This window comes from Lissotriton vulgaris, chromosome 7, assembly GCF_964263255.1.
Source record: "Lissotriton vulgaris chromosome 7, aLisVul1.2, whole genome shotgun sequence".
In the NCBI taxonomy this organism is placed as follows: domain Eukaryota; kingdom Metazoa; phylum Chordata; class Amphibia; order Caudata; family Salamandridae; genus Lissotriton; species Lissotriton vulgaris.
The window spans coordinates 105,121,352-105,135,656 of NC_141695.1; the positions used below are offsets into that span (position 1 = coordinate 105,121,352).

The 14,305-nt window shown below is 42.6% G+C and overlaps 1 protein-coding gene across 1 annotated transcript; it reads left to right on the top strand.

Moving 5' to 3' along the window:
- Positions 1-1,092: 1,092 nt before the first annotated feature.
- Positions 1,093-9,026, top strand: LOC147700917 (killer cell lectin-like receptor subfamily F member 1). The gene is made up of 4 exons (XM_086928540.1): positions 1,093-1,198; positions 1,785-1,945; positions 4,290-4,402; positions 6,863-9,026. The coding sequence occupies exons 2-4, from the start codon at positions 1,841-1,843 to the stop codon at positions 6,999-7,001; spliced, it is 357 nt and encodes a 118-aa protein (XP_086784666.1). The 5' UTR covers positions 1,093-1,198; positions 1,785-1,840; the 3' UTR covers positions 7,002-9,026.
- The last annotated feature ends 5,279 nt before the right edge of the window (positions 9,027-14,305 follow it).

Sequence of the window (14,305 nt, forward strand, 5' to 3'; positions counted from 1 at the left end):
GCAGCGCACAGGCCATTTGTTTTCAATTAGCACACGTGTCGCTGCTCGCTCTCGCAAGGTGGATGCCAGCACGAGAGCTTGAAAAGAGCTGCCCAATTTCTAAAGGTCATCTCCTATAGCAGCGCATGTGCGCTGCCTAGGCGAGACCTAAAACGTGTGCTCTTGTCTCTTTGAGGGACACGGGTTGCCTTAGAAAATATGACAGAATTCAGGGAACGCACATGCTAGATAGGGTCTGCAGTCCCTCCTAGGCGTCTATCTCTGCATTCGCAGGAAGCTGTAAATGTACTCCTGCCTCAAAATATGAATGAGCCCAGAGTGTTTGTTATTTTCTGCAAATCCGTATTTTGCAAGACAACTTATTAAGCACCAGACGCAGTTCAAAATGAAGCTGCGTTTTCAAAAAACACAAACTCCTTTGACACCCCATCTAAGTAAATTGGGCTACAGTTCAATATCCGGGGCAACATGATAAAGCTGACCCGTTCACTAGTGAAAGAGAATTTAGTCATGAAGTGTGGATATGCTAATAATACAGCATGTGCTTGAAAGCAGTGCATTGTTTATCAGAGAAGGAGATATCTGGATACAAGCGGTTTGCATGCCCCTTCTTGATGAGGGTCTGGATTCGGGTAAAGTTGTAGGTGAATAACATTCTGGTCAGTGTATCATGGAATCACTTTCAAAACTATAAAGTTATAGTATTAGATTCTTGATAAGAGCAGTAATGAATGACATTCAGAGCTTCTATAACATGATATCACATTGATGGTTAGTATATTTTGGTATCAGATTCAGGGCTCTGAGGGTATGCTATAACATGCAAGGCTCTGAGGGTATGCTATCAGATTCAGGGTTCTGAGAGCATGTTATCAGATTCAGGGTTAGGAGAATATTGTGCTACATTCAGTGCCTCTTTTGTATGGTAGGACTTTCGGCGTTAGGGTAGCCCATTCCAAAATACAGTGTTACAGTATCACATTCACCGTTAAAATACTGCACGAAAACACCCAGGCCGAGATAATACTTTGTTGAATTAATTGAAGAAGAAAAAAGTGGATTCAAAACTAACGCAATGTATGTTCAGCTTTTCAGTGCTCCTCGCAGCGGCGCTCAACATCACCTGCACCCGACCAACCGCATACGGTATCTCTCCCTGATCGATGTCATTGCAGTGAAACTCAGATCACCACCACAGGTACCCTCAAACCTCAGCATATCTTCTGTTTCTGATTTCATATAGGAGAAAAGCGTTTTAGAATAGGCTGAGCCTATCTGCAATAGACAAGCTACAGAAGGAGACATTTTTCTTGGTGTGCACTTGATAAGAACAAAACACAAATCTACTGGAATCATAATAAACGTAGCAAAGAGGCGAGCTTCAGAGGGAGTATCAGGAGATAAATATAGTTTGTAAGAACATGCATAGCAAGTCTTCTGAAACCACGCAAGATTATGTCAGAGGTGATCCTTAGATAGTGTTCTGGGTAGGGGTCCTCTTTAGGACAGTCACACAAAATTAGAGAAGATTCAAAGGAGTGTGTAATCACTTAATTAGGACATCCAAAGAAAGAAATGGAAAGCCTAAAGGTAATCAGCGAGGATCCGTCGCAGGCTGATCTTTCTACATGAGATTTGCACTAACACAAAGAAAAGCTTTGTAGAAGCCCAAAGGGCATCATGATGAAAACAAAGACATTTTTAGCCTTCATTTTCCCTCCATCTTGAAATGTCCCATTTCAGATACTCCGTTTAATAGCTTATCCCTCCTTTGCCCCTTCTAGCTTCAAAGCCGCCAGGGTCTGACGTGTGCTCCGAGGACTGGGTGTTCTTTAACGAAATGTGCTACTTTATTTCTAATGAGTATCTGGACTGGAACAGCAGTCGGGAAGACTGTTTGTCGAAGGAGTCTCAGCTCTTGGTGATTGATGACCATAAGGAAATGGTGAGTCAATCAATGGAAATCTGTGGCACTTTGAGCTCAATCCAAATCCATTATTAGTAGGAGCAAGATTTTAGTGACATTAAAGGAGTCTTGTTATTTGTCAGCTGGTGTATCTGCTTGTTTAAACATATAAAGCTATATAGTTCATACTATAAAGCATTTGCCCCCACCACACTCACTCTTCTATTCAGACGTTGACCCAGTAGTAACCGGGTATTAGAACAATGGTCGCTCTTCTCCGCTGTGGGCTTAAATGATATTGCATTAACTGGAACATGTATAGACTGACGTGTCCAGAGGTTGGAGATAGAACTGGGATCAACAAGGAGAGAACCAATAACTGGAGGCAGTCAAACTCTTCAAGAAATGTGTTCATAACCTGCTAGAAATTTGGTTCAAATATATAGAGAAAAGCTAAGAATTCTCCCGAACAATACCAAAAAGTACCTTAATGCCAAGAACTTTGAAGTGAGAATTTCCTTGGATTTAGCAGAGACTGAAACAGCTGACTGAAATCTGCCACCTTCTGCACCCTCACTCTTTCCTCGGCCAGGAGGATATGTCTCTGCCCTTCATTCTCTCTTTCATATTCATTACTCACATATTATGTTTGAACAACCTCTTGTTAATATTTAATCAACCTTCTCAATATTTAATCAAAGCCCTGATGCTCACCAGGACTGTACCACTGCAGTCAAAAGCATGATCATGGACATGACAAGTTAATCCCATCAGCAGGTAGATGCACTGGACATTTTTGTCTAAGAAGGGCTCCTTATGCTAGAGAAAGAAACTTGACTGCAAACCAGTGCTGAATTTTCCACCGCCCTTGTGAGGAGGCAACCGCAGTTTGCACAACACATTGCCCCTGTACTACCACAACTACTAACCATCACACTGCTACAAGTGTGACAATTCAGACCGTTTGAGTCTGCCAAAGCTTTAAGAATAGCCTGGGTGGCAGGTATTAATTGTATTTATTGTATATTGAATTCAACAAACAACAGTTTTTCTGCTCATCCTTAAATTGCACACATAACGCCATCATGTGGTAGCTGTCATAAGTGCTGGTTCCAGCAATTAAGTGCCGGTGTGGAACACCGGAAACCTCCGGCTCAAATTAAGCACTGCTGTTTAATTTGATTAGATGCATCAAAAACATAATTGTGGAAAATAAATTGATGAAGACGTGGTTGTCTTATAATTACCAGAAAAAGCAATTAAATTAATGAAAACCACGTTATGCATTCTCCACAATATTAATTAGATGTTAAGCTAATTTAAACCCATCAGCAGGCAGATGCACTGGACTTTTATGTCTCAGAAGGGCTCCTTATGCTAGAGAAAGAAACTTGACTGCAAACCAGTGCTGAATTTGCCACCGCCCTTGTCAGGAGGCCACCGCAGTTTGCACCGCACATTGCCCCTGTCCTACACAACTACTAACCATCACACTGCTACAAGCGTGACAATTCAGACTGTTCAAGTCTGCCAAAGCTTGAAGAACAGCCTGGGCTGCAGGTATTAGTTGTATTTAATGTATATTGAATTAACAAACAACAATTTTTCAGCTCATCCCTAAATTGCACACATAACGCCATCATGTGGTAGCTGTCATAAGTGCTGGTTCCAGCAATTAAGTGCCGGTGTGGAACACCGGAAACCTCCGGCTCAAATTAAGCACTGCTGTTTAATTTGGTTAGATGCATCAAAAACATAATTGTGGAAAAAATGGATTGTCTTATAATTACCAGAAAAAGCAATTAAATTAATGAAAACCACTTTATGCATTCTCCACAATATTAATTAGATGTTGAACTAATTCAATTTTTATCAGTTTTACCTTTCAACTTTCCACATACAGTGCTGCGGTGCTTCTGGACAAGGAACATGAGTTTCTGGGAGCTTTAGCTGCAGGAAAACCTTCACTTCTCTACTTGTCTAGCCAGAGTTTGTGATGCATGCATTTTAATCTTCTCTGTGGGTGATGGGCGAGACTCACCCTTAAGTTTTCAGTTTGCAAGTGATAAATATTAAAAGTTGTGACTCACAAATGTATTTTTTGTATCTTGTTACCAAAATATATAATGTATATTTATAATATATATAACTATATATAATATATGATGTATATGTAATTCCAAACCATAAGCAACGCTAATGTTGGACAAATTAAATGATTGATGTTGCAGGAGAAGGGTAATTGAGGTTGGTTCAATATTGTTTCACAGCCTTGTGTCAGTGGTGGTTGAGGCGGTGGTTGGTGGGTGGAGAGCACCCTCAACACATTGGGCATGAATAAATGCTTGCGTCACTCAGAGACTCTCCTCTTCGTTTTGCCCAGGATTTCATCACCAACATCACAAGAAACAAAAACTTCCTCTGGATCGGACTTCAAGTCAAGGCTCTAGGAGGAGAGTGGACATGGGTGACCGGCGTGGTCTTAAATCAACATATGTAAGTGTTAATGATGGACGTGTACTTACCAAGTGTATTTCAAGTATTGTAATTCTCATTCACCTGAAGTATCATTTACCTGCCCCCATCAGACCCTAGTTTTAGGTGCTGCTTGAGAAGTGTGTAGTCTTAGCACGTGCCTCATTACAGGACATACCAAAATGTCAGGGTCACGCCAAGGAATTGTAAGGAATCATACTATCATTTATTTGTAAAATTCCTTGTTTAACCTTTATTCAGATCAAGACATCCACTAGGCTGGGGTGACATCCTAGTTCACCCTGCACCAGCAGGTTTAATCTGTATATCGACATCCGGCTCACAAATCGACTTGTCTGCTGGAGGAAGGACGGCATCTTTCCTACTCAGCCAGGACTGCAACAGGGTAACAAATATGCACACTGTTGGGTAGGGCACGTAGCCCAAAGCTCTTTGGAGAAGATGCAGTGAAACATCTAAACCAATGAGCCAGGTTGCTGATTGCCTCTCACATCTGCAGTTAGGGTGCCTAGAGACGTTTCTCAATATTAAGTGCCCAGAATCCAAAGAGGTGGTAGCAGACCTGCATTCTGAACATTGTAAAATGCTCCCTTAATGCAAAAGAGGGGTGGGGTGGAGAGGTGATCCATGAAGAAACATCCCTACCTCTCTGAATCTTTCTTGTGGCTGGGACATGGCTTCAAGAAAAACGCTGATCCGCAGAGTCCAAGCCCACATCATTCTTATTAATTATTCACACCTGGAAACAATGTGCGAAGCCATCGAGAAGTCCCTATTTACCCAACCATCTCCCACATTAGGGACACTGTTCTACTTTCTACGAGCCATGACCCCACCGCTTTCTCCTTTTCTACTCCGTCTCTGTGTACCATCAACCATATGGAAAATCCCCATGCTCACAAGTGTGAGCTTCTCTCTCTTGTAAAGTTGGGCCTCATGAATTCATCCACTCACTTTGAATCTTGTAAACAATAGCTTCTACAAGAAAGGTGTACAGCTGGAACAGTATCTTAACTTTTTGTTGACTTCCTCCATTTTAAATGTTGTAGACCTTCACACCCTCACATCTGCCATAATAAGCAGAATGCAGTGATCTGCCAGGATTAAAGACAGTGTAGGTTTAAAAGTTTTAAGTGCACTGTCCTTACATATTTAGGCCAGGGAGATGCGTAAACAATTGGAATTGTAGGTACAACACTGAGATGCACTCACATCTACAAATGTACTGATTGACTTATGGCAAACATTTATAATAAAAAAACTAACTGAGAATAAAAGACACTGTAAAGCCATTAACCTCTTTTCCACATGCTTCAACCATCAAAGTATAATACAACGGATGTCAGCTGAATGCCCAGACGTCTGTTTTATTCATCAACTCACAATAATAAATCAAATAGATCCATTTCTGAGCACACTGACATTGACATTAGAACTGGTATGAACCACTATTGATGTGAGTGGGCAGTGGTTTAGGATTTCAACACATGGACATTCAGGAGAAAATTTGAAAGTTGTTCTCAAAACCTACTACTCATACACGTTTGAGTTGTTACCCCTTCACCTACAATGCCTTAGTTTAAGAGAGCCTCATAAGTAAAAGTTTAATACTCAACTTATTGTGCATTAAACTAATTGAGCAGATCCACTTTCAATATTTCTGCCCACACAGGGACAACTACAGCTTATACACCACTATGAGCATGAGGGAGGTTTGGGGCATAAACTCCAACTCAGAATTCATGTTTCCCTCAGCTTAGCAAGAGTAGGTGGAATTATGGCCTTTAGAGATGGAGTAGTTTCTACTGAGGTTTCCAGCCTTGTTTGCTCTTTCACTCCCTTCCTTGCTCATGGGGAAGACTGGCTCAGCAGCAGGCAGTATCCTTGCCTTTAAAAAAGTGAATGGCCACTGCGCATGCCGCCTTCTCCCATTGTTGCCCTTTTGGTTTCTTTTTACTCATTCAACACAATATCTCCTCTGCTTGCCTTACTCTCTCTGACCTCTTCTACCCTAAGTCGCTTGTCTGTCTGCTTTATTCTGTATTTTGGCCAATAGCTCACACCTCCCCTCGTAAATAACAACATACCCTTCTTTAAGCTTATATCTCTGCAACCTAACCATAACTAATCTCCTCTAGCCTATAAATTCACTGCACTAAATATCTGCATGAACCTGCACAAATGACCACACTTAACATCTATTAATTTAATTTACCACAAAAAAGGGACTAAATATGTGAAAATTTCTTTGACAGCACATGGCTAATCCCAATAACCAACAATAACTTATAACCACTGAGTTAACCACTAAACGTGGGCACTGGAGAAGCCTACTACCTGCTATAAAGCGCCTCAAGGCCTCATCAGAGCTAGCAAGCACTATACAAATGCAATTATAGTAAGGATGACTTGGTTTTCTGCCGAACAATTATCTAGATTCTTCACTAATTCTTTCGGCAGGTTCAGCGTCCACAGTGCTCCTGAGGAAACCAGCTGTGGCACTGCAAAGAGAGGGAGTCTGAACTCCGAGAGCTGCAGGAGCAAGCTAAACTGGATCTGTGAGAAGGCAGCAGGCATCCTTGAGGGACACTTCCCTTGAGTTGTGAATCAACATTCATTTACAGCCAATTCAATTTAATTGCTGGTAAAAGGTACATTTTTGGGGATATGGTCTAAGCACAAAATGGGGCTGGACTGACAGCAGTGCAGGTCAAGAGTCCTCAAAATGCTACCGTGCTGGGAAGAGTTGAGGAGGCACCCCACAAACTGAGTAAAAGCCTTTCCCACACATCCCCTCCCTCAGTGTTCACCAACCAGGCCTGAAGGTCATCCTTGAGGTCATTTTTAGATACACAGACAATTTCGAATGATTGACCTTTTGGTCTTGCAATAAACTGGGGAAAGTTGTAGCAGGAGGTTTCTCATCAGCACCAATTCATTCTTCTTTGATACACCCTTTCATCCTGTGGGACCATCCTACCACTTTACATTAATACATGTGATCAAAGAGAACAAAAATTGGACATAAATAGTGGTGCTGCAAAGATTTTAGTAGTGGGGGTGCTGCCATCAATGTTATGTCACTGAAGTCATAGGGGTTATGGAAAATCTAAACATCACACAAATAATAAGTATTACAAGCACATTTAGAAAGAGAGTGGTATGGGTGTAATATGAAGCTGGTGCCGAATTTGAGGCCACTGTCCCAAATGTATTGCTAAAGTATGGCGTGGCAGCTCACTGTCATTTACAGACAGCAAGGCCCTGCGTGGCTTGGTAAATCCAGAGTAACACAAGGCCATTGCCTTTTGTTACTCTGAGCCAGGAAGGTGTTTCATGGGTGGGATGTAGGACTAACGTATCCAGCCAATCTTGTTGGTGGATTCCCAGTTTTACCAAGACTGCTAAACCTGAAAATGGATAAAAGAATTTATGTCTTCCCGATAATAGGCACCACACTTACAAAGAGGTAAACTCCTCTAAGGTGTCCCTTCCTGCACAAAAACAATCCTGGCTGAAATGGAGACACCATGCACTATGATGCAAGGCAGCCTGTGTTGGCGATAGGCAACACCAAGTGTTCCAGCACAGAGAGAGAGCAGGAATGTGCGATCTTTTGATAGATGTGGCCCATTCCTGCCCTCTATAGCGCAGCAGATTGTCTTTGTGCATTGTGCTGCGCCAAATGATGATAAATCTGCACCAAGTATACAAACTTGGAAAAATCCAAGTCAACGCACGGTATGCTAAAATGGGGTTGACAGGAAGCTTCTGTTCCAAAATGTTTTTTTGCAACTAAAACTCACATCCTCTTCACTGAGCATTTATTTTTAAAGTCCTGTTTAAAAATGTTAACAAAATTCCTGGAATCGCAAAATAAATGCAGAAACCTAATAGTATATATTTAATTATAACAAAAGGTCTAACTTTGCAGGGTTAGCGGATCTTCAATAAAGCATGTAGTAGAACTTCATTTTTTAAATGTACATATTTTTTAATATTGTATTGTTTGATTTTGTTACATTTTCATTTTACAGCCCTGAAAAACTTGAGTTTATGTAGGAAGCACATGTTTTGGCTGTTCTGTGTATTAGGAAGAATTATCATGTTGAAAAATTAATCATGTATTCAAATATAGATTTTCTTCTTTTCATTGATATGAACGTATTTCTCAAGTTCTGGAGATCATGGAACTAAATACGATATGTTCATTGATTTGATGTTGCCTCTCCTTTATTATAATGATTTTCCGCGTTATGTGTGGCTGACTGCTGGCTCATGGAGGTGTGCAACAATCACTTTGCGACTAAAAGCGCTGGACTGCTGAATAGCGGGGTTAGCTACTACAGCTGCCTGTTTGGATGATTTGCACTGTGTTTTCAACTACGGCAGTGTATCTTTGAAGAGTGTGGAAACTTTTGCCTGGGTAGACTTTTTAGAGATGATTCACTGCTTTCATCATGCTGAACTTTTGTCGCTTTCTGGTATGTTGCATATGAGTGTTTCTGGGTCCCTGTATACAGCGGGAAATTATTCTAATGTTTATGACTTCAATGAAGATACTCAAGATACTGAACCAGGGTTATAAGGAAGTAACCATTTCTTCTGCATCCTAGCATGTTTTACTCTTGTGACCCTGTAGCTTTGAACAGGAGGTTAGCCAAATGTCCCTTGGAGTCAGCTTGTGGGTGGAAGTGAATCCTGACCCCTACCTAATTAATGGGGCTAGAGTTCCCAAGGATGACCCTACCCCCTTTTGTAGCAAAGCCTGGTTCTCCCATCCATAAGCCGGTGTGAGACACCCCCCCCCCCCCCCCCGGCCACTCCTCAAAACACTACTCTACCTGTGGAGAAATCAGAAAAGTACTGAACCTACTGTCTGTGACGTGAGAAGAGCCCTGAAGGACACACACATCTATTTCTTGTACCTTGGAAAAAGTGGACTCCAGGGTCAAATGAATGTGTCTGTCTGTAACGCAACTGGTACTCGTGTAAAGCGCTCTGATACCTTTGGATCTAGTTCTTGCAATATAAAACTCCAAACAAATAAGTAAATAAGGCTTACCTCCTGTTCAGGTTACAGGGACACAACCATGAAGATCATGAACAAGCATCAAAAAGTTAACAAATTAAGGAGAAGGGTTTTAAATGAATAAATCAGTAAATGGATGTTAAAATACATAGACCAACCTTGCATTTATCAAATAAACCACCAGATGACACTGCATGATCAAAAAACACACAGATTTGTCCTAAGGCACACCAAGGTTTTACCAGTCTCGAACCACAAAAGGCTGGGGGAGAAACCGGTTTGAGATATAACGTTTTTTTTTTAATTTAAGTTGATGCTAGAAAATATGAAAATTATGCTACAAAAAAGAACATTTATGGCATGATTGAGAGCTATCAAGAGACAGCGTTTTGGAATATTTCCAGAACATAATGTAAAGGTTTGATGTAAGGCGTACCCTTGCATCAATCAAGAAAATAGCTAATACATTTCTTTATCCTAAAAATCTAAAATTATATTTGGCTTTATAAAGGGCAATAGTATTCCCTATGTACTGTGTTGGCTGAAATTCTCTAGTGGCTAGGAGAATCCCATCACTTCAAGTGAAGTTAGCCAACGGCTGAACCAGGCTGGTCCACTGTCCTGTGATGTAAGCAGTAATAGACGGGAGAAACACGTGATGACAAAACAACAGACGAATGGGTGTCGAGGGCAGGCGGAAGTGTTCAATAAGTAAATATGTTATATAAATATAATTTCAATAAAATCAAAACGTTTTGAAGCCGGATCATAAAAAGCAACATTTTCTTTTTAAAATAAACTATTCAAAGTACTGAAGGTACTGTGACGTTAAAGGAATGGCACATTACAGATTTTACCCGTTCAAACAAATCTTTTCCTGTCCGAGTCCTGGTTTACAGTCACCAATGTTGCCAAGTCCAAACAGATGTGAGCGCAGAGTCATGGGCATCCGCAGACATTTTTCCAGGGGGGGGGGGGGGGGGGGGCAAAATGTTAACGTCATCACCATCCTCCGACATGATGTGTGCCAAGTTGGGCACAAGAAACACTGGGGCGCAGGAGGAACCATGGGGAGCAGGAAGCAGGCCGCATATGATCTCATACCATAGGGTTGTTGTGCCACAGCCATCTCTTTCTTTTGTAGCACCCCAAAATCCATACCTGCCCTGGTCCCTAAAATTACCCCCTAGCACCCCAAAACCCATACCCACCCTGAACCCTGAAATTACCCCACCCCCCAAAACCTCATACCCTCCCTGAACCCTAAAATTGCACCCCAAATCCCACACACACCCTGAACCCTAAAATTACACCCTAGCACCCCAAAACCCATACCCACCCTGAACCCTAAAATTACCTCTGCCCCCCAAAACCCATACCCGCCCTGAACCCTAAAATTACCCCGCCTGACACCCATACCTACCCTAACCCCTAAAATTGTCCCCGTCACCCCAAAACCCATACCCGCCCTGAACCCTAAAATTTCCCCCCTTGTACCCCAAAACCAGTACCTGCCATGAACCCTAAAATTACCCAACTGGTACACCAAAACCCATACCTACCCTGAACCCTAAAAAAATCCCCCTGGCACCCCAATCCTTAACCCGTGAACCTTAAGATTACTCCCTGGCACCTTAAAACCCACACCCACCCTGAACCCTAAAGTTACCCCTGGCACCCCAAAAAGTGAACACTACACTCTGATTGTGTATCGCGCCGTCTCCCTTCTCAGGGAGGATCTGCTGGTCCGGATCTTCTCTCCCTGGTCCGGTTCTGATCGCCCTTCTCTGGAGCTGTTCTGCCTGCCCTGTCCCTCTTCCGGACCCACCGAGCCTGCCTTTGTGCACACTGCCTGGACCTACTCTGTCTGGCCTGGTTCTTTCTCCTTTGGACCCGCTGTCTTCACTGGCGGAGTTAGGACACAGGTCTCACTTCTCTGAAGCTGCTCTCCCTCACCCAGACCCCCCACTCCCTCTCCACTTGCTCTCTCATCTTCCTTCCTACCTACTTCTTGGTCTCTCTTTCCCCACTGCTTCTCTCTCTCTTTCTCTCCCCTCTCTTCGTTGACTCTCACCCCCCACCGTATCCGTCTCCCCGACCCCACCAAGTCTTATGTTGTATGTGATCTTTGTCTCCCTGTGGCTCACATGATGTCACTGTGAGACAAAGATCACATACAACAGAAGTTATTCAAGTGTTGATATTCGTGCATTTTAAGTATGTGCACATGAGTTGTTGACATGTTACACTAGTTTCTGTGCTAGCCTGTATTTCTTGAGTAATGTGCACGTGAGAGTGTGTCTTTATTATTGATTATTTAAATATTTGGGTGGGGTTAATCCTGTAATGTGCACTTATGTGTGTCCCAGTTCATTTGCATTATTTGAGTATTTGGGTATGGGAAATCCTGTAATGTGCACGTGAGAGTGTGTCCCAGTTCATTATGGATTATTCAAATATTTGGGTGAGGTAAATCCTGTAATGTGCACGTGAGAGTGTGTCCCAGTTCATTATTGATTATTTAAATATTTAGGTGAGGTAAATCCTGTAATGAGCACTTATGTGTGTCCCAGTTCATTTGCATCGTTTGAGTATTTGGGTGAGGGATATCCTGTAACGTGCACTAGTGAGTGTGTCCCAGTTCATTTGATTATTTAAGTATTAGGGTGAGTGTATCCCTTGGTATTGTATTCTTGTGGGATCAGCGTATAATTTCTTCACACATGTTTCTTCCTTCCTGTGATGATTCAATCTATTTATAGTTCTTCAGTGCTGGTTCGCTGTTAACTCTGCGGCTCCTGTTATCTTTGTCGTTAATTGGATCTATGTTGTATAAGGGGGATCTATGCTGCATTAGGGAGCCCGAGACGTCAGGTTTTCTTGTGCTACACATGTGTTACGCTTATTTTTTTTGCCTCCCTTTATGAGGAATGGGGATGGTGTACGTGTCATCTATTTGCATATGTTCAAATGATTTGAATATGTATGTTATTACTTTCTTTCGTCATATGGAAGTTATGTTTTGACTGTGCATGCTCTACTTTGACGTTGATTTCCGTTCGTTTATGTTGGTGTTGCTTTCTCTTATTTATCTTTTGTTACTTCCCTAAAGAAAGGAGATATGTTGTATGTGATCTTTGTCTCCCTGTGGCTCACATGATGTCACTGTGAAAATACCTGGTGACATCATAGAATGTTGGGGGCTTTGCCTGTAGTTTACTGGCAGTTGGTACAGGCAGGCTGAGTGACAGGGAGGTCACTCCTGGTGGGGTACTTTATTACCATCTTAACATCTGGACTTGTAACTATCTTGTATAAAGCAACTTGAATATATTCCTGACTTCTGGACTTCTTTTACCCACAACATCTTCCTCTGTCACCCCTCTCTCTTCCTCCTCCTCATGTCGGTGATAGGGTGCCCGGGGCCCTCTCTGAAAATGCGAGCTGGAGGTGAAGTTCAGTGTGAAAGCACCAAGGTGTGAACAGGGAGAGGGTGGGCGGCAGGTAGAGGGTCAAAGGGGGCACTGGCTCTCAGAGAGGTGAGAAGGGGCAGGGAGCAGCCTGAGGAGAAAAACACCAGAGAAAGAGGCAGACACTCCGCGAGGAGCCTGGTGTAAACTGAAGAAACGTACACTTCTTAGCACTACAAAGCTGCCGAAGGGCGCTTTTCACTAGAGCCAAGAACCTGACCCATCGCGAACAAACAGCAGCCACCGTAGAAACCAGCGGTGTCTTGAGAACAACAAAGGACAGAGAGGCAGACAACTGCCGCAGAAACCTGGAAGTACAATTTACACCTTTAAAAAAGGCAATTCCTGATGCAAGCAACACATGCCAAAACACTATAAATATATAAATCTCCCATCAATGCACACCTGAGAGTGAATAAAAAGATGAGCAGCAAACTAAGGCAGTGACTGACAGACACCATGCTGGTCCTCTCATAATGTGCCCTATTGATACTTACTATGTCACCAGTCAATCCAGCGCGGAAGAATTCCTTAATGATTGCTACTCTGACCACCCCCATGTACCTCACTGTCTTGCGTAGTAATATGTTTTGTCGGACAAAATGATTTTTTTTTTTTAAATCTGTTTTACGTTATGTAGCTATTGTCCTCTTAAGTTTCTCCCAGAGAAAAAGGATGGTTTCCTTCCACAAGGATGATATGGACTGTGTGCACACACACCCTCTTCCTGCAAAGCTAGCCCCTCCTCGACCCGGCAACCACCAGCGCTCCAGTATGCAACAGCCATTTTACATGTTGTGATCAGCTGGTTCCTCTGTTTCCAGCTACACTGGGAATTGGTTGTTGTGCTCGACGCTGACCCTGGAACATCTGATTGGTTCCCTAACAGACCTGAGGTACTTGAAGCACCTGCTGTGCTTCTAGGTTAACTTAATGTTAGATTCGACAGGCAGAAGGCAGCAGAGGGGCCAGTGGAAGCAGGGAAGCCCCTGAGGAGCGCATATTTCCCAACCAGGCCATTTTAAGTGGTGAAGGAACAAGCTGAATATTAAGTGCTACAAACCGACTAGCTTGCCAGAGATTTCTAACTGGGATCAAGGCACAACATTTCCTATCCTCAGGGCACCGACGTAGTTTTAATAAGTAGTCCATTGTGCTGCTCTTTACTTCGGGTACTGGACCAGTACCTGTGCTATCCTGGAAATCTTCCTGTCCTGAGGTTTGGGGTGTTAGTTACAACTTGTGGTGCCCCTTGCCTAGAAGGTCTATGTATGCGAAAGATCTCAGAATAGGGGTCCTCAATTATGCAAATCTCACAACCACTACATTTGGACCTTACATTCTTCTAAGCACCTACTGGCTATTTAGTTGGCTGCCTGTGTCAAATGTATATAAAAATAA